The 24,408-nt window shown below is 36.2% G+C and overlaps 2 protein-coding genes across 8 annotated transcripts in view; one reads left to right on the top strand and one right to left on the bottom strand.

The window, feature by feature from the left end:
- Nucleotides 1–21,044, top strand: part of LOC102162879 (uncharacterized) — a 187,991-nt gene extending 166,947 nt beyond the window's left edge. The window contains exons 6-7 of one of the 2 annotated variants that reach the window (XR_014817211.1): nucleotides 11,105–11,274; nucleotides 17,885–21,044. Coding sequence is in view for 1 of the 2 variants with exons in the window: in XM_084979025.1 (XP_084835151.1) it covers nucleotides 17,885–17,896 (12 nt within the window). In the remaining variant the exon portion in view is untranslated. The remainder of the gene's footprint in view (nucleotides 1–11,104; nucleotides 11,275–17,884) is intronic. The other variant, XM_084979025.1, reaches the window with a different exon arrangement.
- LOC102168138 (uncharacterized) overlaps nucleotides 1–24,408 on the bottom strand; it is a 77,302-nt gene that overhangs the window by 7,229 nt on the left and 45,665 nt on the right. For 3 of the 6 annotated variants that reach the window (XM_084979023.1, XM_084979024.1, XM_084979021.1), the window contains exons 2-5: nucleotides 15,282–15,406; nucleotides 8,093–8,217; nucleotides 2,759–2,862; nucleotides 1,937–1,990 (exon numbers count right to left, since the gene is read on the bottom strand). In XM_084979023.1, the coding sequence (XP_084835149.1) occupies nucleotides 1,937–1,990 (54 nt within the window). In that variant the 5' untranslated portion in view covers nucleotides 2,759–2,862; nucleotides 8,093–8,217; nucleotides 15,282–15,406. Of the gene's footprint in view, nucleotides 1–1,936; nucleotides 1,991–2,758; nucleotides 2,863–8,092; nucleotides 8,221–15,281; nucleotides 15,407–24,408 lie in introns of those variants that run through there. The other 3 variants (XR_002341185.2, XM_084979022.1, XM_084979020.1) reach the window with 3 other exon arrangements.

Genomic DNA, 24,408 nt, shown 5'->3' with positions numbered 1-24,408 from the left:
ATCTCAGAAAGCTCTGAAGAACTGCTCTGAAGAGGTAGGGGAAGGTCCGGATTATATGTGGTTTTAGTAAAGGGAGATTCATGCAGTCAAACACACTTTGTGGCAGAGGCTTGCTGCTGGTCACCTAAAGGTGGCTGCTAGTCACAAGGAGAAGGTTCTCTGTAAATGATTTGAGTGCTTTTCTACATATGAGAAGATGCAAGAATGTAAGCTCATAAAATCTTTTCCTGAAATTACCTATCTGGACACCTGTTCTGCCCTTTTCTCAGAAGGCCTCATTCCTGATCTCCACCCTGAATTCTTTCAAGGTGTGTGGAGGGGCAGCCACTCCACTGGCTAGTGAGGCGGATGCCAAGTGCCAGTTTTTAGGGGGCAGGACCCCTCCTGGTCATAAATTCCACCATAGTTTGGGAGGCATTTCATGACTGTTTTGTACCCTGGTCGTGGTCAGAAAATGGTCATGAAATGCCTCCCATTCCTAGGTCAAGCAAGGATTTTCACTGATAGGCCACTCCACATGCTATTACTGGAATCGGCCTTATTAACAGTAGCCAAAATCTTAAGCCACCTGTCTTACTGGGCTGTTACGGTCCAGGAAAAATTTCCCCCTTGCTGCTGCTTTGCATATCTAGTTACACTATTACAATCATAGATCTCACATAAAACTACATACCTGGTCAACTGCTTCAAGGGGCCTATTCATCATTTTTTCAGATACTCAGTCACACACATTTGTTAAGGCAAGAAGCAATACTTTTGTAAAACAGGCAAAATACAAATAATATACCTAAAAGTATTACTAAGATCATAAGAATTTAAGCCAAGAACTTCCATCAGGTGTGGCCCAGTGTATCCCCAAGTCATAAGATTTAATCTATTTTGTACCAATCCCTATCTTTCAGGGTAATTATATTCAAGTATTTTTCATAAGCCACCCAGCCACATTTCCCAGTGTTATTAGGCTTATTATTCTTAGTGCAGTTCACTTGTTTCCAATGTAAGGGGTGCCTTAAACTTTAAATGATCATACCCTGGTGTTAACCACATAAATCCAACCCATAATTATGGGAGGTTTTATTCCTTGGCTGAAATTTAGCTTGTTTTTCTGACTGAATAACTTTAGAAGAAAATTCATACTTATGACCAAGATCAGAACAGGTATTCTGACTTGGCCAGGTGAGGGAATCCCACCTAGTAATATCAGTAATAGCCTGACCAGAACTGTAAATTCTTTCTTCTAGATAAATATCCCAAAGGCAATCTAATTCACGCTGTGGAGTGGAGAATTCCACTATGGCAACCTACAAGTACTGGATATGGTTAATTGACCATAAGCCTAACAAATGGATTAACTTTAATTTTGTGTAAGATTATGAAATACATTTGGTTCATAAGCAAAGATGTGAGCAATTCTCAAATTAATTGGTATATAGGCCTTATCAGATATCTAGGATGAGTTGTCTACTTCAGATGTCTTCTCATCCTTGTCTGATAGATTCTCCTCTGAGCATTTCGTTAAGGTGAATTTGAGGTCAGCAGTCCTCCCTAGAGGCCAGTCCAGGGCAGAGGCCCTCTCTACGTGGAAATGCTGATCCAAGAGTCACTTCTTTTCAGTCTCACATTGCATGAGCTCATTCTGAGTACCTGCTAAGGCTCCTTTCATCTAGGTTGGAGATAGTCAGTTAAATCACACCTTTTCAGGAGTTCCTGTCATGGCTCAGTGGAAATGAATCCAACTAGGAACCATGAGGTGGTGGCTTCAATCCCTGGCCTTGCTTAGTGGGTTAAGGAGCCAGTATTGCCATGATCTGTGGTCTAGACCACAGACGTGGGTTGGATCTGGGGTAGGCCAGTGGCTACTCTGATTAGATCCCTAGCCTGGGAACCTCCATATGCTATGGATGTTGCCTGAGAAAAGACAAAAAAAAAATTATACCTTTTCAATATGCATAATCCCCTGGTTGCAGGTCACAGGGCATCTGATCTTCATCTAAAATAGATTAATGAGATAATGTTCAGAAATAAACTTAGAGTGTCCTTTCAATAATTCAGTTAAACTTAACAATATAACAGCAAGGAATTGTCTGAGAAGTGAGTCTCAGGCAGTAAATACAAACTTCAGTTAACAAACTAGAATTTAATATCCCCTGAAATACTATCTCTTTCTAAAAACACCACCATGACTATCAAATATAGCCAGATTTAAGGCTATATTGCAAAGTTCATCTGGTTTCAGTAAATTTGGCCTGATGATTTATAATTGATCATATAGGCTCTTTTAAAATTGGCTTCACTGGGACTTTTATAAGGAGCCTCAGATTGAACTTTTGTAATGATTTTTTTATTTTTTCCATTATAGTTGGTTTATAGTGTTCTGTCAATAAGATTGAACTTTAAAACGGCCTCTGAAGCCCAGGAAAGCCATGCCAAAAGCATGTCACAGATTGCACCTTGCAGATTTAGGGGAATTCCTCCCTTCTTCAAGGTCCATAAAATACCTTGAGATTCTTGCATCTATTAGGAGCTAACCTTCCTCGTTTACTTCAAAAATTGCTGGGAACCGAATACGTCCCAATCTCTAGAGGGATTAGGTAGAAAGGAAAGATAAATGTTTTAATTCTGTTTAAAAAGGTGTAATTTACCAAATTGCTATAAATGATAATTAACTAGAGAGGAAGGCTTTCCTTATAGTGGCAAAACACAAATTAAAAGCCAGTATAGTTTTAGACAGAAACCATAAAAATTATAACATATTCACCAATTCATTGTCTTAGGTCACTAATCCTTTTTGTTAACATTTTTATGAAGACATCGGGTTTTCCATCAGAGTTCCTTAATTTTGTACCCATCCAGATGTAGGATCTGAAAGTAATCAGAAAACTGTACTTGTCAAAAAGTCCTCTCTATAAATTTTACTGAAGAGGAAACTTTTTTTGCAAAAGCATCAGAGTAAAACTATTACTATTCATGAATGAAAAAAGATACAATAAGACACAATTGAAAACCTGACTATAAGGCAATTGGCAAAGAAATTTGTCTATTGCTGCAACACAATATTTAAAGACAACAAGTATAATTATTATTACTTTTTTAAATTTTATTGTCTTTTTGCCATTTCTTGGGCCACTCCCACGGCATATGGAGGTTCCCAGGCTAGGGGTCGAATCGGAGCTGTAGCCACCAGCCTACACCAGAGCCACAGCAACTCGGGATCTGAGCCGTGTCTGCAACCTACACCACAGCTCACAGCAATGCAGGATCGTTAACCCACTGAGCAAGGGCAGGGACCGAACCCGCAACCTCATGGTTCCTAGTCGGATTCGTTAACCACTGCGCCATGACGGGAACTCCAAGAATTATGATTGATAATATTTTACCAGGACATGCTAGATTTGGGGGAATTCTGTGTAATTACTAGAATGTCTCTATTAACAACATTTACCCATTAAGTGTACTCTAAGAAGACTTAGCCATTTGGTAATATTTCCCATGCAATTTAACATACCAAATAAACCTAATTAGTTTAAGTTTGATATCTCTCTTTGGGATGTTTCAGGGGTCCTTTGAAGCATCCAAAAGTTACCTAGAGGTCAAAGGGAATTCATTACAATTTGATTTGGGAAATTTGTCAAAAAAATGTCAAAAAGCTTTAAAACATGTGGTCAGTTAGGATCATTGATCTCTGCGAAATGATACTTATACACTTAACCAAAGTGACAATAAAAATTTCAAAGGCAAATATGGAAAGTTATAGCAGATTACCAATTAAAGGTAAAATAAGATAAGCTTTACAATATGTCATTAATGGCAGAGTAATAGTCTAAGAAAAATTTGTTCTCAAAAGAGGAAAAAAAAAACAAAAAACAACTAATTCAAGTTTTGTTCCAGGTTAATGAAAACATTTATTTACTCTAGGATAGCAGCCAAGATGGCAGCAAAGTAGAGAAACCCTGAGCTCACCTCCTCTCATGAGCACACCAAAATCGCAACAATCGGCAGAACAACCATTGATGAGAACGACTGGTGCCTACCAGAAAAGAGCTTGTACAACACTAAAGACATAAAGAAGGAATTATGACAAGAAGGTAGGAGGGGAACACTAATGATACGATCAAATCCCATACTCCCCAACTAGGAGACTCACAAATTAGAGAAGGATTATATTACAGAAGTTCTCCCATATGAGTGAGAATTCTGATCCCCATGTCAGTCTCCCCAACATAGGGATGTGACACCAGAAAGATGAGGCCCCAGAGCATTTGGCTCTGAAGGTCTTCAGGTTTATGAGTGCAGGAACCCCAAAAGACTGGGAGAGATAGATACTTCTATTAATTAATAGAGTACACACATGCCCTAAGACCCAGGAAAAAAGTTGTAATTATATAGAAGCCTGGGCCAGAACTACCTGCTTGTCTTGGAAAATTTCCTGGAAAGGCAGGAGGCAGCTGCATCTCATCCTAGGGACACAGACAAAACATTTACAACCAAACTTGTATATGTGCTGCCTATGAGAGACTTGCTTGATATCTAGAGACACATCTAGACAGTAGGTGAGGGTATGGAAAAATGTTTTCCACAATTATGAAAATTAAAGTCTGAATAGCAATACTTAGATCAGACAAAATGACTTTAAAATAAAGACCATTACAAGAGAAAATGAAGGACACTATATAATGATTAAGGGTCAATCCAAACAAGGTATAGTGACTATAAATACATATGCACCCAACAAAGGAGCACCTCAATATATAAGATAAATGTTAACACACATAAAAAGAGAGACTGACAGTAACATAATAATATTAAGAGACTTTAACACCACTTATCAATGGACAGATTGTACAGATAGAAAATCGGCAAGGAAAAATAAGTCTTAAATAACACATTAGACTGAATTAATTTATATTTATACAGAATTCCACCTGAAAGCAGCAGAATATGCTTTTTTTTCAAGGGCATATGGAACATTCTCCAAGATAGATCACATGGTTGGCCACAAGACAAGCCTCGGTAAATTAAAAAAAAAATTGAAATCATATCGAGCATTTTTCAGACCACAACATTATGAGATTAGAAATCAATTACAAGAGAAAAGCTCCAAGAAAACACAAACTTGTGGCAACTAAACAATATGCTACTAAATTACCAATGAATCACTGAAGAAAATCACAGAGGAAAATGGCATGCAAGTTCCTTAAAAACCTGTAAGTAGAGTTCCCATATAATGCAGCATTCCTACTCCTGGGCATGTATTCAGAAAAGACAAACACTCTAATTTGAAAAGATAAACTTGTATCCCAATGTTCATAGCAACACTGTGCAATAGCCAAAACACAGAAGTAAATTAAATGTCCACTGACAAATGGATGGATAAAGATGTGAGATATATATATGTATCAAACACAATGGGATGTTACTCATCCATAAAAAGAATGAAATAATCCCGGTTGCAGCAACATGGATGGTCCTAGAGATTTTTATACTAATGAAGTACATCAGACAGAGTAAGACAGATATTCTATATCACTTACATGTACAAATTAATAAGTGTTACAAATGGACTACTTTACAAAACAGAAATAGACTCACATAGAAGACAAACTTAGAGTTACCCAAGAGGAAAAAAGTATTAACAGAAACACAATACTATATATAAAATAGATAACCAACAAGGACCTACTGTACATAGCATAAGGCATGACATTAAATAACCTCTAGTGGAAAATAATCTGAAAATAATATATATAAAATATATATTATATATGTATATATATATAAACCAATTTATTTACTCAAATTTATTCTAAACTTAGCCGTCCTGACCATGCACAAAACTTTTTTTCTGATAGTTCCTCTCCACAAACTTTCCATCATTTTGTGTATCCATATGAGTTGTCCCTTATTTATTTTCTATCCAGAAACAACCAGCTCTAAGACAAAATTACTTTCTTTTAACAAAATTCAATTCTCCATTCCTCATACCTTCTTTTGCTGAAAACACACATCTTGCCTTCCTATTGTATCTTGAAATATTTCCTTTGTTATTTCTAGTAGCTTTAATAACATATTTAATTTAGAATTCTCAACTCTTAAGAACCTTAATTTCTAGCAAGAACTAAAAAGAAAGCATTATAAACTGTCTTTTACATTAGCATTCTGTAAATTGGCAGACATAAACACTAATAGTAATTTCTAAAAAACATGTCCTTTTTTATAGAATATATCTCACTGTGGCACCAAACATTTTTAATAGTCCTATGTACTTTTAATTTCTCTATAAAACGGTGCTAATGTTAAAAAATTTGGTTCAGTATTTTATTTGTGGATGACCTAACTATTCAAAACACTTCAATCATTTAATTTAGCATAATTCTGAAATTTCAAGTAACCAAGTATCTGTAGAAATATTTCCTTAGCAGACATTCCTAAAACAATTTTTTTCTAAAAACTGTATACCTCTAAACAATTATTTCAAAAGAGTTCACTCAAAAGCTCTTATCTCATTTACATTTAATTTACTTATAAAAATATCATAGCAAGTTTTTTTCTTGCTTCAACTGATAGAATACATTTAACTTCTATTAAATCTAAGTACACTAAACTTACTACACTTCATGTTGAGGACTCTAAAGACATATGTCTATATTAATTAAATTGATAGATTTTAAATTTAATACTTGATATTAATGCTAAATATTTCCCAGCTCCCATGAACTTGAATTTCATTATGGCCAGTTTTCTTTTATATTTCTGAGATGTTACATAAGCAGTTAGTTTCCCTTAATCCAATTAGGGAGAGCTGGTTTATATATTAATTTTGACAATATCATCCAAAGGTAAACATACATATATATATGTACACATACATATTTATATACACACATGTGTGTGTGCATATATAAAATGTACACATTGACATACAGACAGATACACCCAGAGGTCTCATAGCTTTATTTTAAAATTTAGTCTCGATCAGGTATTACAATGTAAAGTTCGCTAGTTTGTAAGTAACAGTTGGAACACATTAGATTTAAAAGGCCTCTTTCCACTTTTTTTCCTCCGTCTCAGAAATTAGAGATGGTCTAGATAAGTGACTCTGGGAACCCTGATCTCAAGACACAGGGAGAGAAAGGCAAGTTCTCTTAGAAGGACTTGTTCCTCCATGGTCAGAATTCTGAAAAGATGTTCTTTGTTTTTTGTTTTCTTTCAAGCCAGCTTCCTCTAACAATTGCATATGCAATAAAAGCCCATTTTGGCCATTTCCACAGCAAAACTTTCTTTTCATTCCCAATTAAGTTATCCTTGAATTCCCAACTTGTGAGTATAAGTTTTGTGCAGCCCTAAAGCTGGCCGGGGTGTCAGTAGGGGGTTGGTTTTATGACATGTCTCATTTCTCTGATTGAGAGGCTCTGTTTCCCCTCTTAAAGTTGAATTTGTTAGGATAAAATTGACTGATGAAATTGTGTGGTGGGACAGTGTGCTGCTTGTAAATTTGACTCCTTTAGATGTCACCCTAGGCTCATTTCAACCCTCTTGCGTGGCCTGGTTCTCCCTTCAGTGGTCCAAGACTATCATGGGTGCTTGGATCACCGAATGGCCATTTCTTTACAGGACCCCCAGATGAGGAAATCTTTTCATTAATGAGTGGGGATCCCTTGTAAAGGACAGGACTCTGCCTCCACCACTGCCATAAGTTTCTCAGTTGCCTGAGAAAGCTGTAACCAACTGGGAGGATTTTGGCCCTTTTCTTCTGAAGAAAGCTCTTATGCAGTAGCTTCACTTTTATACTGACAAATTCTATTAAGGCTTCCAAATTGAGAGAGAACATCTGGTCAGCCTCCTGCCAGACCACTCAGCCCAGACCACTCCTTCTCTTTCAACTAGGGATCCAGGTACCTGTTACAACTATTTCAATTATCTCTCAACGCCTCTCCTCCCAGTGTTTTTCAACTGGGTGGCTATTTCCTCAATTTCTTTCAACACTTCTCCCCAGTATCTTTCAACTGGGGAGCCAGGTAGCTGCTATACACTGCCAAATAAAACTCAGGATCATCAATTAATATGGGTGACCTGAGAACCAGGAGAAACTCACCCAAATTTATCTGGACTCTCAAGGAGGCAGATGCATGCAAGTGGCTTCTGCTATTACCAAGGCTCCAGTTCCTATAGAGTTCACGCAGCAAAGGGTCCTTTTCATTGGTCACCAAAACTGTTTGACTTAAAAAAATAAAAAGCACAATATCAGAGTTGTGATTCAAGTTTTATTTGTGTCAAAATGAGTACAATAGCCCAGGAGCAGTGCCTCAGAAACCGTGTCTCCTGGGCTGTTGTCCTCAGTTGGCTCCAAATAAAAGTTAACTTACCACTGCAGGGATTGAACCTGCATCCTCATGGATACTAGTTAGGGTGATTACCACTGAGTCACAATGGGAACTCCCAAAAGAGCTCTATTTAACTGACTTAAAATGAAGTGTTTACAAAGTGAATATTTCTAGGCATAAAATAAGCTGGCTAGAGTGAACTTCAGGTTCATGTACTCTAGAAAATATTCAATACTTTAAGTTAATATCTGGTATTAAAACAAGAGTAAGCTTACTGGTTTAAGCAAGTTAGACATGTCTTACTTTTATTGCACCTAGGTTTACTAAGGGTGGATATCTTCATGTAATTTCTGTAGAGTTTGTCAACAACAAGAAAATAACTTGATATGGTAAAAAATTTATAAGTTGAACTCTTAGAAATAATTACATCCTGAGTATGTCTGGTCTATCTAAAATAACTTCTCTAGATTCTTGGTAACTTGAGTTTTGCTAAATTAGATGAGGTAATTCATTGAATATTAAGGTCATTTCAAATACTGGAACATTAATTTCTAAACGGATCTAAACTTACCTCCTTTTATGTCCTTACGTGAGGGAAACTAAAGATAATTGGGTTTGTTGATGATCATTGTTTTACTCTGAGGCTTATAAAATGAAGATCTTTAAGAAAATTCATATAAAGAACTTTGGGACAAATATAAATTTCTGGTAAATTTAGATCATACCACTGATCTGGGTAAGAAAGTACAAAATTCTAATGGAAAAATTGATGGCTTCATCCAGATCGATAGGAATTAGTTACGTGGTACTGAATGAACTGATAAATATGATAGACACTTCTATAACTTTTTTTCTTAAATATACTGGCTTTTAATACTTGTTTTCCAGCAAAAAAAAAAAACAACTTTCTCCTTATGCCCTGCCCTCTAAGTTGATGAAATAAACCTTGTGAACAAAGATGAAACATTCCTCTCTTTTATCTCTACCTGATTCTTCAAGAATTTGGCTTCTCCAGCTAGTTCCCTTGTGGACTTGATGGTTTACTGCAACCAGATAATGATGAGTTATACTAATTATTGTTTTGATTTGGTCTCTTTGTTTTTAAATTATGTATGCTTTGTGTCTCGCTCTGCTGTACTATGAGCTTATTATTAGCACTAGCTGTATTACTTACCCTGTCTAGTTTATAAGATTGTCTCTTGTATTACCCAATGTGTAACCAAGTCTCCAACAAAATTAATGATGATTAAAACACTTGAGACAGTTGATCATACATACACAACTCTGCATAGACGGATTCTAAAAGTGCAGATCTAGATTTGGGAAGAAGCAGCAAGGGAAAACATTTCCTGGATCATAACAGACTAGTAAGACAGATGATCCAGAGAATTTTAAATTATTAATAGGGTCTGATCCAAAAATTAGCACCTTGCTTGTCGTATGAAGAGAATTCTTCCCTATCTAGACATGAGCCTTCCTGGCACCACAGGGCAAAACTGGTCATGAAATGCCTCCCAAACATTAGTTGAATTTATGATCAAAGGCACTGCAGATGAAAAGATGTTGCTTGCCACGTCAGCAGATAAAGGATGGTGAGGCTATCCAGCCATTTGCCACTACTGCCACCTGGACAGTGAGCCCCGGGGGGACTTGGATGGAGAAAAATAGGCTGACCTCTGACAAGTCCTCCAACACTGCAGCCACCCCCAGTGGTGCGCCCTGAGGGAACTCAGGATGGCAAAGGACAGGCTACCATCCCTAGATAGCTGAGGTGCAAGTCAAAGCAATGATTTCAGGAAGTCCAGACTCTTGCATCTTCCCATACATAGAAAAGCACTGAATTCATTAACCTGAGATGTCTGTTTTTCTGTACTAGTAATCTTTGGGTGTTCCAACTACCTAGTTTCTTTTCTTTTTTTTTTTTTTTTTTTTTTTGTCTTTTGTCTTTTTGTCCTTTGTTGTTGTTGTTGTTGCTGTTGCTATTTCTTGGGCCGCTCCCTCGGCATATGGAGGTTCCCAGGCTAAGGGTCGAATCGGAGCTGTAGCCACCGGCCTACGCCAGAGCCACAGCAACGCAGGATCCGAGCCGCATCTGCAACCTACACCACAGCTCACGGCAACGCCGGATCGTTAACCCACTGAGCAAGGGCAGGGACCGAACCCGCAACCTCATGGTTCCTAGTCGGATTCGTTAACCACTGCGCCATGACGGGAACTCCAAGAATTATGATTGATAATATTTTACCAGGACATGCTAGATTTGGGGGAATTCTGTGTAATTACTAGAATGTCTCTATTAACAACATTTACCCATTAAGTGTACTCTAAGAAGACTTAGCCATTTGGTAATATTTCCCATGCAATTTAACATACCAAATAAACCTAATTAGTTTAAGTTTGATATCTCTCTTTGGGATGTTTCAGGGGTCCTTTGAAGCATCCAAAAGTTACCTAGAGGTCAAAGGGAATTCATTACAATTTGATTTGGGAAATTTGTCAAAAAAATGTCAAAAAGCTTTAAAACATGTGGTCAGTTAGGATCATTGATCTCTGCGAAATGATACTTATACACTTAACCAAAGTGACAATAAAAATTTCAAAGGCAAATATGGAAAGTTATAGCAGATTACCAATTAAAGGTAAAATAAGATAAGCTTTACAATATGTCATTAATGGCAGAGTAATAGTCTAAGAAAAATTTGTTCTCAAAAGAGGAAAAAAAAAACAAAAAACAACTAATTCAAGTTTTGTTCCAGGTTAATGAAAACATTTATTTACTCTAGGATAGCAGCCAAGATGGCAGCAAAGTAGAGAAACCCTGAGCTCACCTCCTCTCATGAGCACACCAAAATCGCAACAATCGGCAGAACAACCATTGATGAGAACGACTGGTGCCTACCAGAAAAGAGCTTGTACAACACTAAAGACATAAAGAAGGAATTATGACAAGAAGGTAGGAGGGGAACACTAATGATACGATCAAATCCCATACTCCCCAACTAGGAGACTCACAAATTAGAGAAGGATTATATTACAGAAGTTCTCCCATATGAGTGAGAATTCTGATCCCCATGTCAGTCTCCCCAACATAGGGATGTGACACCAGAAAGATGAGGCCCCAGAGCATTTGGCTCTGAAGGTCTTCAGGTTTATGAGTGCAGGAACCCCAAAAGACTGGGAGAGATAGATACTTCTATTAATTAATAGAGTACACACATGCCCTAAGACCCAGGAAAAAAGTTGTAATTATATAGAAGCCTGGGCCAGAACTACCTGCTTGTCTTGGAAAATTTCCTGGAAAGGCAGGAGGCAGCTGCATCTCATCCTAGGGACACAGACAAAACATTTACAACCAAACTTGTATATGTGCTGCCTATGAGAGACTTGCTTGATATCTAGAGACACATCTAGACAGTAGGTGAGGGTATGGAAAAATGTTTTCCACAATTATGAAAATTAAAGTCTGAATAGCAATACTTAGATCAGACAAAATGACTTTAAAATAAAGACCATTACAAGAGAAAATGAAGGACACTATATAATGATTAAGGGTCAATCCAAACAAGATATAGTGACTATAAATACATATGCACCCAACAAAGGAGCACCTCAATATATAAGATAAATGTTAACACACATAAAAAGAGAGACTGACAGTAACATAATAATATTAAGAGACTTTAACACCACTTATCAATGGACAGATTGTACAGATAGAAAATCGGCAAGGAAAAATAAGTCTTAAATAACACATTAGACTGAATTAATTTATATTTATACAGAATTCCACCTGAAAGCAGCAGAATATGCTTTTTTTTCAAGGGCATATGGAACATTCTCCAAGATAGATCACATGGTTGGCCACAAGACAAGCCTCGGTAAATTAAAAAAAAAATTGAAATCATATCGAGCATTTTTCAGACCACAACATTATGAGATTAGAAATCAATTACAAGAGAAAAGCTCCAAGAAAACACAAACTTGTGGCAACTAAACAATATGCTACTAAATTACCAATGAATCACTGAAGAAAATCACAGAGGAAAATGGCATGCAAGTTCCTTAAAAACCTGTAAGTAGAGTTCCCATATAATGCAGCATTCCTACTCCTGGGCATGTATTCAGAAAAGACAAACACTCTAATTTGAAAAGATAAACTTGTATCCCAATGTTCATAGCAACACTGTGCAATAGCCAAAACACAGAAGTAAATTAAATGTCCACTGACAAATGGATGGATAAAGATGTGAGATATATATATGTATCAAACACAATGGGATGTTACTCATCCATAAAAAGAATGAAATAATCCCGGTTGCAGCAACATGGATGGTCCTAGAGATTTTTATACTAATGAAGTACATCAGACAGAGTAAGACAGATATTCTATATCACTTACATGTACAAATTAATAAGTGTTACAAATGGACTACTTTACAAAACAGAAATAGACTCACATAGAAGACAAACTTAGAGTTACCCAAGAGGAAAAAAGTATTAACAGAAACACAATACTATATATAAAATAGATAACCAACAAGGACCTACTGTACATAGCATAAGGCATGACATTAAATAACCTCTAGTGGAAAATAATCTGAAAATAATATATATAAAATATATATTATATATGTATATATATATAAACCAATTTATTTACTCAAATTTATTCTAAACTTAGCCGTCCTGACCATGCACAAAACTTTTTTTCTGATAGTTCCTCTCCACAAACTTTCCATCATTTTGTGTATCCATATGAGTTGTCCCTTATTTATTTTCTATCCAGAAACAACCAGCTCTAAGACAAAATTACTTTCTTTTAACAAAATTCAATTCTCCATTCCTCATACCTTCTTTTGCTGAAAACACACATCTTGCCTTCCTATTGTATCTTGAAATATTTCCTTTGTTATTTCTAGTAGCTTTAATAACATATTTAATTTAGAATTCTCAACTCTTAAGAACCTTAATTTCTAGCAAGAACTAAAAAGAAAGCATTATAAACTGTCTTTTACATTAGCATTCTGTAAATTGGCAGACATAAACACTAATAGTAATTTCTAAAAAACATGTCCTTTTTTATAGAATATATCTCACTGTGGCACCAAACATTTTTAATAGTCCTATGTACTTTTAATTTCTCTATAAAACGGTGCTAATGTTAAAAAATTTGGTTCAGTATTTTATTTGTGGATGACCTAACTATTCAAAACACTTCAATCATTTAATTTAGCATAATTCTGAAATTTCAAGTAACCAAGTATCTGTAGAAATATTTCCTTAGCAGACATTCCTAAAACAATTTTTTTCTAAAAACTGTATACCTCTAAACAATTATTTCAAAAGAGTTCACTCAAAAGCTCTTATCTCATTTACATTTAATTTACTTATAAAAATATCATAGCAAGTTTTTTTCTTGCTTCAACTGATAGAATACATTTAACTTCTATTAAATCTAAGTACACTAAACTTACTACACTTCATGTTGAGGACTCTAAAGACATATGTCTATATTAATTAAATTGATAGATTTTAAATTTAATACTTGATATTAATGCTAAATATTTCCCAGCTCCCATGAACTTGAATTTCATTATGGCCAGTTTTCTTTTATATTTCTGAGATGTTACATAAGCAGTTAGTTTCCCTTAATCCAATTAGGGAGAGCTGGTTTATATATTAATTTTGACAATATCATCCAAAGGTAAACATACATATATATATGTACACATACATATTTATATACACACATGTGTGTGTGCATATATAAAATGTACACATTGACATACAGACAGATACACCCAGAGGTCTCATAGCTTTATTTTAAAATTTAGTCTCGATCAGGTATTACAATGTAAAGTTCGCTAGTTTGTAAGTAACAGTTGGAACACATTAGATTTAAAAGGCCTCTTTCCACTTTTTTTCCTCCGTCTCAGAAATTAGAGATGGTCTAGATAAGTGACTCTGGGAACCCTGATCTCAAGACACAGGGAGAGAAAGGCAAGTTCTCTTAGAAGGACTTGTTCCTCCATGGTCAGAATTCTGAAAAGATGTTCTTTGTTTTTTGTTTTCTTTCAAGCCAGCTTCCTCTAACAATTGCATATGCAATAAAAGCCCATTTTGGCCATTTCCACAGCAAAACTTTCTTTTCATTCCCAATTAAGTTATCCTTGAATTCCCAACTTGTGAGTATAAGTTTTGTGCAGCCCTAAAGCTGGCCGGGGTGTCAGTAGGGGGTTGGTTTTATGACATGTCTCATTTCTCTGATTGAGAGGCTCTGTTTCCCCTCTTAAAGTTGAATTTGTTAGGATAAAATTGACTGATGAAATTGTGTGGTGGGACAGTGTGCTGCTTGTAAATTTGACTCCTTTAGATGTCACCCTAGGCTCATTTCAACCCTCTTGCGTGGCCTGGTTCTCCCTTCAGTGGTCCAAGACTATCATGGGTGCTTGGATCACCGAATGGCCATTTCTTTACAGGACCCCCAGATGAGGAAATCTTTTCATTAATGAGTGGGGATCCCTTGTAAAGGACAGGACTCTGCCTCCACCACTGCCATAAGTTTCTCAGTTGCCTGAGAAAGCTGTAACCAACTGGGAGGATTTTGGCCCTTTTCTTCTGAAGAAAGCTCTTATGCAGTAGCTTCACTTTTATACTGACAAATTCTATTAAGGCTTCCAAATTGAGAGAGAACATCTGGTCAGCCTCCTGCCAGACCACTCAGCCCAGACCACTCCTTCTCTTTCAACTAGGGATCCAGGTACCTGTTACAACTATTTCAATTATCTCTCAACGCCTCTCCTCCCAGTGTTTTTCAACTGGGTGGCTATTTCCTCAATTTCTTTCAACACTTCTCCCCAGTATCTTTCAACTGGGGAGCCAGGTAGCTGCTATACACTGCCAAATAAAACTCAGGATCATCAATTAATATGGGTGACCTGAGAACCAGGAGAAACTCACCCAAATTTATCTGGACTCTCAAGGAGGCAGATGCATGCAAGTGGCTTCTGCTATTACCAAGGCTCCAGTTCCTATAGAGTTCACGCAGCAAAGGGTCCTTTTCATTGGTCACCAAAACTGTTTGACTTAAAAAAATAAAAAGCACAATATCAGAGTTGTGATTCAAGTTTTATTTGTGTCAAAATGAGTACAATAGCCCAGGAGCAGTGCCTCAGAAACCGTGTCTCCTGGGCTGTTGTCCTCAGTTGGCTCCAAATAAAAGTTAACTTACCACTGCAGGGATTGAACCTGCATCCTCATGGATACTAGTTAGGGTGATTACCACTGAGTCACAATGGGAACTCCCAAAAGAGCTCTATTTAACTGACTTAAAATGAAGTGTTTACAAAGTGAATATTTCTAGGCATAAAATAAGCTGGCTAGAGTGAACTTCAGGTTCATGTACTCTAGAAAATATTCAATACTTTAAGTTAATATCTGGTATTAAAACAAGAGTAAGCTTACTGGTTTAAGCAAGTTAGACATGTCTTACTTTTATTGCACCTAGGTTTACTAAGGGTGGATATCTTCATGTAATTTCTGTAGAGTTTGTCAACAACAAGAAAATAACTTGATATGGTAAAAAATTTATAAGTTGAACTCTTAGAAATAATTACATCCTGAGTATGTCTGGTCTATCTAAAATAACTTCTCTAGATTCTTGGTAACTTGAGTTTTGCTAAATTAGATGAGGTAATTCATTGAATATTAAGGTCATTTCAAATACTGGAACATTAATTTCTAAACGGATCTAAACTTACCTCCTTTTATGTCCTTACGTGAGGGAAACTAAAGATAATTGGGTTTGTTGATGATCATTGTTTTACTCTGAGGCTTATAAAATGAAGATCTTTAAGAAAATTCATATAAAGAACTTTGGGACAAATATAAATTTCTGGTAAATTTAGATCATACCACTGATCTGGGTAAGAAAGTACAAAATTCTAATGGAAAAATTGATGGCTTCATCCAGATCGATAGGAATTAGTTACGTGGTACTGAATGAACTGATAAATATGATAGACACTTCTATAACTTTTTTTCTTAAATATACTGGCTTTTAATACTTGTTTTCCAGCAAAAAAAAAAAACAACTTTCTCCTTATGCCCTGCCCTCTAAGTTGATGAAATAAACCTTGTGAACAAAGATGAAACATTCCTCTCTTTTATCTCTACCTGATTCTTCAAGAATTTGGCTTCTCCAGCTAGTTCCCTTGTGGACTTGATGGTTTACTGCAACCAGATAATGATGAGTTATACTAATTATTGTTTTGATTTGGTCTCTTTGTTTTTAAATTATGTATGCTTTGTGTCTCGCTCTGCTGTACTATGAGCTTATTATTAGCACTAGCTGTATTACTTACCCTGTCTAGTTTATAAGATTGTCTCTTGTATTACCCAATGTGTAACCAAGTCTCCAACAAAATTAATGATGATTAAAACACTTGAGACAGTTGATCATACATACACAACTCTGCATAGACGGATTCTAAAAGTGCAGATCTAGATTTGGGAAGAAGCAGCAAGGGAAAACATTTCCTGGATCATAACAGACTAGTAAGACAGATGATCCAGAGAATTTTAAATTATTAATAGGGTCTGATCCAAAAATTAGCACCTTGCTTGTCGTATGAAGAGAATTCTTCCCTATCTAGACATGAGCCTTCCTGGCACCACAGGGCAAAACTGGTCATGAAATGCCTCCCAAACATTAGTTGAATTTATGATCAAAGGCACTGCAGATGAAAAGATGTTGCTTGCCACGTCAGCAGATAAAGGATGGTGAGGCTATCCAGCCATTTGCCACTACTGCCACCTGGACAGTGAGCCCCGGGGGGACTTGGATGGAGAAAAATAGGCTGACCTCTGACAAGTCCTCCAACACTGCAGCCACCCCCAGTGGTGCGCCCTGAGGGAACTCAGGATGGCAAAGGACAGGCTACCATCCCTAGATAGCTGAGGTGCAAGTCAAAGCAATGATTTCAGGAAGTCCAGACTCTTGCATCTTCCCATACATAGAAAAGCACTGAATTCATTAACCTGAGATGTCTGTTTTTCTGTACTAGTAATCTTTGGGTGTTCCAACTACCTAGTTTCTTTTCTTTTTTTTTTTTTTTTTTTTTGTCTTTTGTCTTTTTGTCCTTTGTTGTTGTTGTTGTTGCTGTTGCTATTTCTTGGGCCGCTCCCTCGGCATATGGAGGTTCCCAGGCTAAGGGTCGAATCGGAGCTGTAGCCACCGGCCTACGCCAGAGCCACAGCAACGCAGGATCCGAGCCGCATCTGCAACCTACACCACAGCTCACGGCAACGCCGGATCGTTAACCCACTGAGCAAGGGCAGGGACCGAACCCGCAACCTCATGGTTCCTAGTCGGATTCGTTAACCACTGCGCCACGACGGGAACTCCCAACTACCTAGTTTCTGTTGCAAACCCCCCTAGATATATACTGGCTCCTCTTTAGAGCAGTCGTTTGGAGCTCTCTGAGATTCTGTGTTCCTGAATTTTTCACACCAAATAAAACATAATTCTCAACTTTTAGTCTGTACTTTTTTTTTTTTTTCAGGTGCAACAGTGAATGTCTGAGCCCTCTGACCTGCCTTTGGAAGAATCCTGTTAGGTCAGGTCAGACAGAATACCTGCTCACCCTTGATGCTTCCTCTTAGTAACTTTCCATCTATCAGCCATCGGGGAATCTCGCCACTCTCACCCTCACAACCTGCTCCATGAATATAAATTCCTAATTTTTCCTGTTGAGGAAGGAACTTTGAGTTGAACCCAATCTTCTCTCCTCCTGCAAAACCCCCTTAGCAACCATAATGATTTCCATGAATAAAGTCAGCCTTAACATTTTAACAAATGTCATAAGAGTATTTTAACATAGCCAAAATTAGAACACTGGTGACCCTCCAGATGCCTCACTGTAAGCAAGATATATACCAGGCCTAACTTATCACCAGGCATACTCAGAACTGGGTGTGAAACTGCAGAGGCTGAGCTAACAGTATGGACCGACACCTGCAGTAAGATGGGACGAGGGAGGGAAGAGTCGTGATTAGTACTGTGACATTTATCAGGAGGTATTTCCTGTCTTTTTCCAATTCTAAAAATGTTTTGAGAGTAATTATATCTGAACTAATTCAATGCTTAAACAAAATTCTAATTGATCAAAATAATAAAATTAAAATCTTAACCTTGTCTTTGGTTCCTCACCAACAGTGACACATGTTTTCACAAGAGTTAAAATGTTTCTGATATAGAATGCTTCTCATTTTATGGAGTTCTCATTTTATGGTGTTTAGTATACATTTAGAGCCATATGTCTCTTCTGATTTAAAAGTCAGATGGAATGAGATGAATTAAAAAAGGTTTTGGCATTTAGATGGTTATCTGCATAATAAATTACTGTGTTAATTATACTTTCCTGAATCACACAGAGGGATTTTCCCAGGAGAGTCAATATTAATTTTGGAGACTGGACACATTATCACTGAGTATTAGAATCTCACATGAGTGTATCTTTGAGTATTACTTGTGGATATGCAGATGCAAATCATGAAAAAATACTTCAAATGAAAATATGACTTCAAAATGTCATATCAAAGAATAAAAAGGCTGATAGAAGAGAATAAAGATCTCAGAGACAAATCCAAGAAACTTGGAAAATCTGTCTTATAAATGTGTTATATTCATAAAGCAAAATTATTTAACTCATACATTTCAATCAAGAAGGCTATCAAGTTTCAATACTGTTTCAGGTCGGCTCCCCCTACCTTGCTGCTGGCACAAAAATAAATTCCCCTATTATATAAATAATATCATTTATATTCAAGATGTTTGTTGCTCTTAATTCTATTTATTTGCTTGTCCTTAAGAGGTTCACCCTACTTTGTAAACTCCCAGTAACAACACATTTTATTTTATGAAAAATTTAACTGTACCTTAATGGGAAGAGTTTTGATGCTATCAAATCCCCCATCTTGGCAGAAACAGAAACCCTAATTTAGGCTCTTTGCATATCCCATTCTCTTATAGAGGAGGAACCAGGAGAGATCTAGGGATGAGGCTTACCGGTTTAAGGTCAATGATTGGTTCTTCAATAAGATACGGTTGGCTTTTTAACATGGAATTCTAAATAATAATAGTGAATATAAAGAGGGGAGCAAAGTGAGAATAAAATAGCATGTTTATCATGATCATACATAATACCATGTAACTTAAATGTTCTCAAAATACTTTATTCTTATCATAATTGAAAGAAACACAACTTGTTAATAATCAGTAGGGCTTAAAATGCTATTTTTTCCCAAAGCCATGGCAAGAGGTATGTATTTCAAGAATTTCACTTAGATCCTTTTGTTTTGTTAAGTAACAGACTAGAAATACTCATGATTTGTCATTTATGTAGTACTTATATACTGTTAAATTAGACATTATAATACATTGGGGTTTTATTTTCATTGATAAAAGGAACAATCTACCTGTATATAACACTTAAATCATTCTCCTCTGTTTCTGACACACCTGCTAGTTTTCTTAATGCTTCAATAACAGGTTGAATTTGGCCATGTTATTACCTCTTTTATAGAGAATTAATAATCATTTTCCCAGAGGAAACATAGAACCATTTTCATATTTTCTTATTTACTTATTTTCACATTTACTTATTTAATTTAGCTATGCATTTCGATGTTTAAATCACTTGTTTTTAAAACATAAGGACATTTTTTGAATGCAGATAAACATCGAGATCTTCAAGCATTGTACCCAAATGTTCTTTTTCAAATCAGAATGTAGGCTTCCTCCTAAAATACAGTTTCATAAATTTTTCTTAGTATGTCCTCCAAACTGGTTTTAAAAGGTTTGAGTTTCCTATAGTTCACTTTTCTACTCATTGACTTCCTAAGACCTCTTATCCTCCTATCTCATAAGTCAAAGATTAATCTGGCACATTTCCTTAGTAATTTCAGTAACACTGTGTATGCAGTATTTAAAACTTATTAACATATATGTACCATCTGTTCCCAATTTAAATATCACACACTGAGATTTCTAAGTTTATACATCTTAAGATATTATTTTAAATTTTTTCTAGAATTTTCTTCATGTTCTTATAGTTACCTAAATATACAATTTTATTCTTAAGATCTAAGCTGCAATCTAAGTGAAATTATATTACAAGCATGGGACAATGTGAATTGCAGGGTTGCAGTGCAAAGAGCAGAGATGGAGTCAGGCAGAATTCGGAGTTGAATCTAGACTCTCTCATTTAGTTAGATATCAGTCTGTATAAATACTTTGAATACCAGGAAAAGGTATGTCCTCCACTGTGCAATATTTACAAAGGAGAAAATAAATACCCAACTGGCAAAGTTGCTGTGAAATGAATACTAATGAAATATTTAACAGTATTTTATCACTAGCAAACTAAATGCTTTATATATTTTAACTTTCCTCATAACACGTCAATGAGATGGAAAGCAAGTATTTCCATTTTATAGATGACAAAACTAAAGCACAGAGAGGTAACCGCCTGATGTGATACAATGAGTGATAAAGGGATTCCAAATCAGACAGCCTGGCTCTGGGTCCCCACTGTTTCATTGTCGGCAAGCTTGAAATGGTAATGTATTCCAGTGCATGTCTGATTGATACTTTGCACAATTTTCATTGTTCTGTAGCTAATAGTGTATTATTTTTCACGAATAAAATTATATTAAATTCAACCTTATGAAAATGTATATTATTTAATAATAGGAATTTTGCAATTACAGTCTAGAAAAAGACTTTAACTGTATTACCATTTTGGGTAACTTTTCTGCCATCATATAATTGTTCTCATGCTTCAAAGTTAATTGGTAAAAATGGGTTTTGTTTTAAGATTCTAAGTTTAAATTAAAAAAATTTAAATGGAAATCTATTCCATAAAAGCAAAAATATAAAAATGAAAAGAAAGAAGTTTAGGAAATGCAGGCCCAAGGATCATTTTCAGAAGAAATTCTGGAACGGCAGCCTCACTTTCCCTTGTTTCCATTTCCGCTAAATATTTTTATGGCTTTCAACTTTCCAGGGAAACTATACCAAATGAAAAAATAATTTTATGTAACAACAACAATGAAATTGTAAGAACTTCACTGTTCTTACATATGTGTTTATCTGTATCTGTATGCTTACATTATTAAACATATTTGCCTTGAAACCGTATCCATCCCCCGAACTTTGTTGGTTGATTTAAAAGAATTCAGCCACTGCTATATACCAGAAGTCTATCAGTTTGCACATTAATCATTTAAGATACATATGAAAAAGGTAAATTTTAATTCTTTACCTCAAGAGAAATCTGATTCATAACATAATTATACCACTCTTCTGTGATTTAATTATATGCAAACATATGATCAAACTATTACCCAAATTTTTAATATCCCAGATCTCAAAACGTATTTTTTCAATAACATTGATGAGTCTATAAACGTAAAGAATGTCTCAGTTCCTTCTGTCCTCTTAACCATAATTACGCCTTCTGTTTGACTTAGCCAACACTCTGGTCATACATGAAGTCTTCTTTTTACCTATAACTTCCCCTTCCCTGTAATTCTGATTTCTAGTATCTCTTCTTTTGACCAATATCCTCTGTCCTTCCAGATCATCCCTCCTCCTCCTGCTTCAAAAATTACTCAAGGACACCGGGGCCACCAGTCTACGGACTCAACCATCTCTAACCATTTTTCCCTCTTCCTCCACTTGAATTCTTCCTCCCTTATTTGCTCCCATGGTCCATCTATAATCGAGAGCTACTCTCCCTATTTAGTTAGACAGTTACTAAATTGCTGTCTCCAGTGTATTCTTTCCCCCTGAAATTTACCTTAAACTTACCCCTGTATTCACAAAAACAATCTTTTACAGATCACTTATGGTCGTAAAATTGTTAAATTCAGTGGTCAATCATCAGGTTGTATCTTACTGGACTTATCAGAATCATTTATCAAAACTGATCACTCTTGCCATCTTAAACTGTCTTCATTAGTTTCCACCTTGTTTGGATTTTTCCCCCCTCTTACTTCAATGCCTTTTTTCCCCATTATTTGTTTTGTTTTCTCCTCACCACTCTGAGGTTGGACTTCAGTTCTGACTTCTCTACATATACTCTCACCATGCATGTTCCTATACATTTGCACAGCTTTAAACATCATCTTTTGCACATGGGTCTCAAATATATACCTTCAGTCCATACTTTCAATACACAGAAATGCAAACAGATGTCTCCACTCAGATCTAGGCAAGGCATCTCACTCAACATCACTGATAATTAGAGAAATGCAAATCTAAACTACAGCGAGGCATCACCATACACTGGTAAGAATGGCCATATCATTGAAAAGTCTACAGACGATAAATGATGGAGAAGTGTGGAGAAAAAGGAACCCTCCTATGCTGTTGTTGGGAATGGAAATTGGTACAGCCACTATGGAAAACAGTATAGAGGTTCCTTAGAAAACTAAAAATAGAACTACTATAGGATCCAGCAAACCTACTTCTGGGCATATATCCAGAGAAAACTATAATTCAGAAAGATACATGTACACTTTGCAGTACTATTTACAATAGACAAGACATGAAAGAAACCTAAGCATTCCCTGACAGATGAAGAAGAGGTGAGACGTACACACAATGTAATATTCCTCAGCCATAAGATAGAATGAAATAAAGTCATTCATGTGACATAGATAGACCTAGAGATAATGGTACAAAGTGAAGTAAGTCAGGCAGAAAAAGACAACTATTATATAATTATATGTGGAGTCTAAAAAATTACACAAATTTATTTACAAAAAAATATAGAACCACAGACGTAGAAAACAAACTTATGGATTACTAAAGGGGAAAAAGTGCAGAGGGATAAATTAGGAGTTTGGGATTAACAGATAAACACTACTATATATAAACTAGATAACCAATAAGGACCTACCATGTAGCACAGGAAACTATACTGAATATTTTACAATAATCTATAATGAAAAAGAATTTAAGAAAATATATATACATATACATATACATACATGTGTATATATACGTATTAGTATATATAACTGAATTGCTTTATTGTATACTTTAATGCATTATAAACCAAGTACATTTCAATAAAAATTTAAATAAATAAACAATAAATAAAAGAAGTAGTTCAAACATGAAGCATCCAAAAGTTTACAATTTTCATCCAAACCGTGGTCTTCCTTTAATCTTTCCCTTCTCAGAAATGACTTTATTCTTCAAAATTTAAAAGTCCTCTTTAATAATATTGTAACCTGTCTCTTTAAGCTTGCGTGTATGGGAGTTCCTGTCATGGCACAGTGGAAATGAATCTGACTAGTATTCATGAGAATGCAGGTTGGATCCCTGGCCTTGCCTAGTGGGTCAGGGATCCAGCATTGCCGTGAGCTGTGGTGTAGGTCGCAAACATGGCTGGGATCTAGCATTGCTGTGGCTGTGGTGTAGACTGGCAGCTGCAGCTCCGATTGGACCCCTAGCCTGGGAACTTCCATAGGCCTCAGGTGTGGCCCTAAAAAGGGGAAAACAAAAACAAAAACAATGCTTCTGTGCATGTGTTTGTGTGTGTATGTGTGATACCTTCCACCGCCCACTACCTCCAGCATTAGCGTTCTAGACAAATTAACCAGTAACTCTCCTTGGATTACTACCATAGGCTTACAATCAATGTCCTTTTCCTTCTACTCTGTTTTTTGTTTGTTTGTTGCCAACCTGGGGCATATGGAGTGCCTGGGATCAGCTCTTTTCTCCTCTTGATTTGTATTCTCTATGTTCAACAAATCAACCGGAGTTACTCTACCAATAGATATCAGATGGTATTAATTCTCAGTTCTACTGCATTGCTTTCCATGTCTTTGAGGGCAAAAGGCATTCCTAGCTTGGTCATATTTCTGCCCCCACTGCCTCCCTGACATCTTTTACATCATACCTCCTCCCTCTGTCTGCTCCAGACACGCTGGCGCCCTCGTTACTTTGCAATGTGGGGCATTGTTAGAGTCAGGGTATTGCTTTTGCTCTTGTTCCATCTCTAGATCTTATTTC

Source organism: Sus scrofa, chromosome 10, assembly GCF_054392235.1.
Source record: "Sus scrofa isolate SSC_HxYL_T2T_F1_AM1 chromosome 10, Sscrofa_HxYL_maternal_Yorkshire_Landrace_v2.0, whole genome shotgun sequence".
Taxonomy (NCBI): Eukaryota; Metazoa; Chordata; class Mammalia; order Artiodactyla; family Suidae; genus Sus; species Sus scrofa.
Note: the sequence above shows the minus strand (reverse complement) of the source record. Positions and strands in the feature narration are given on the sequence as shown.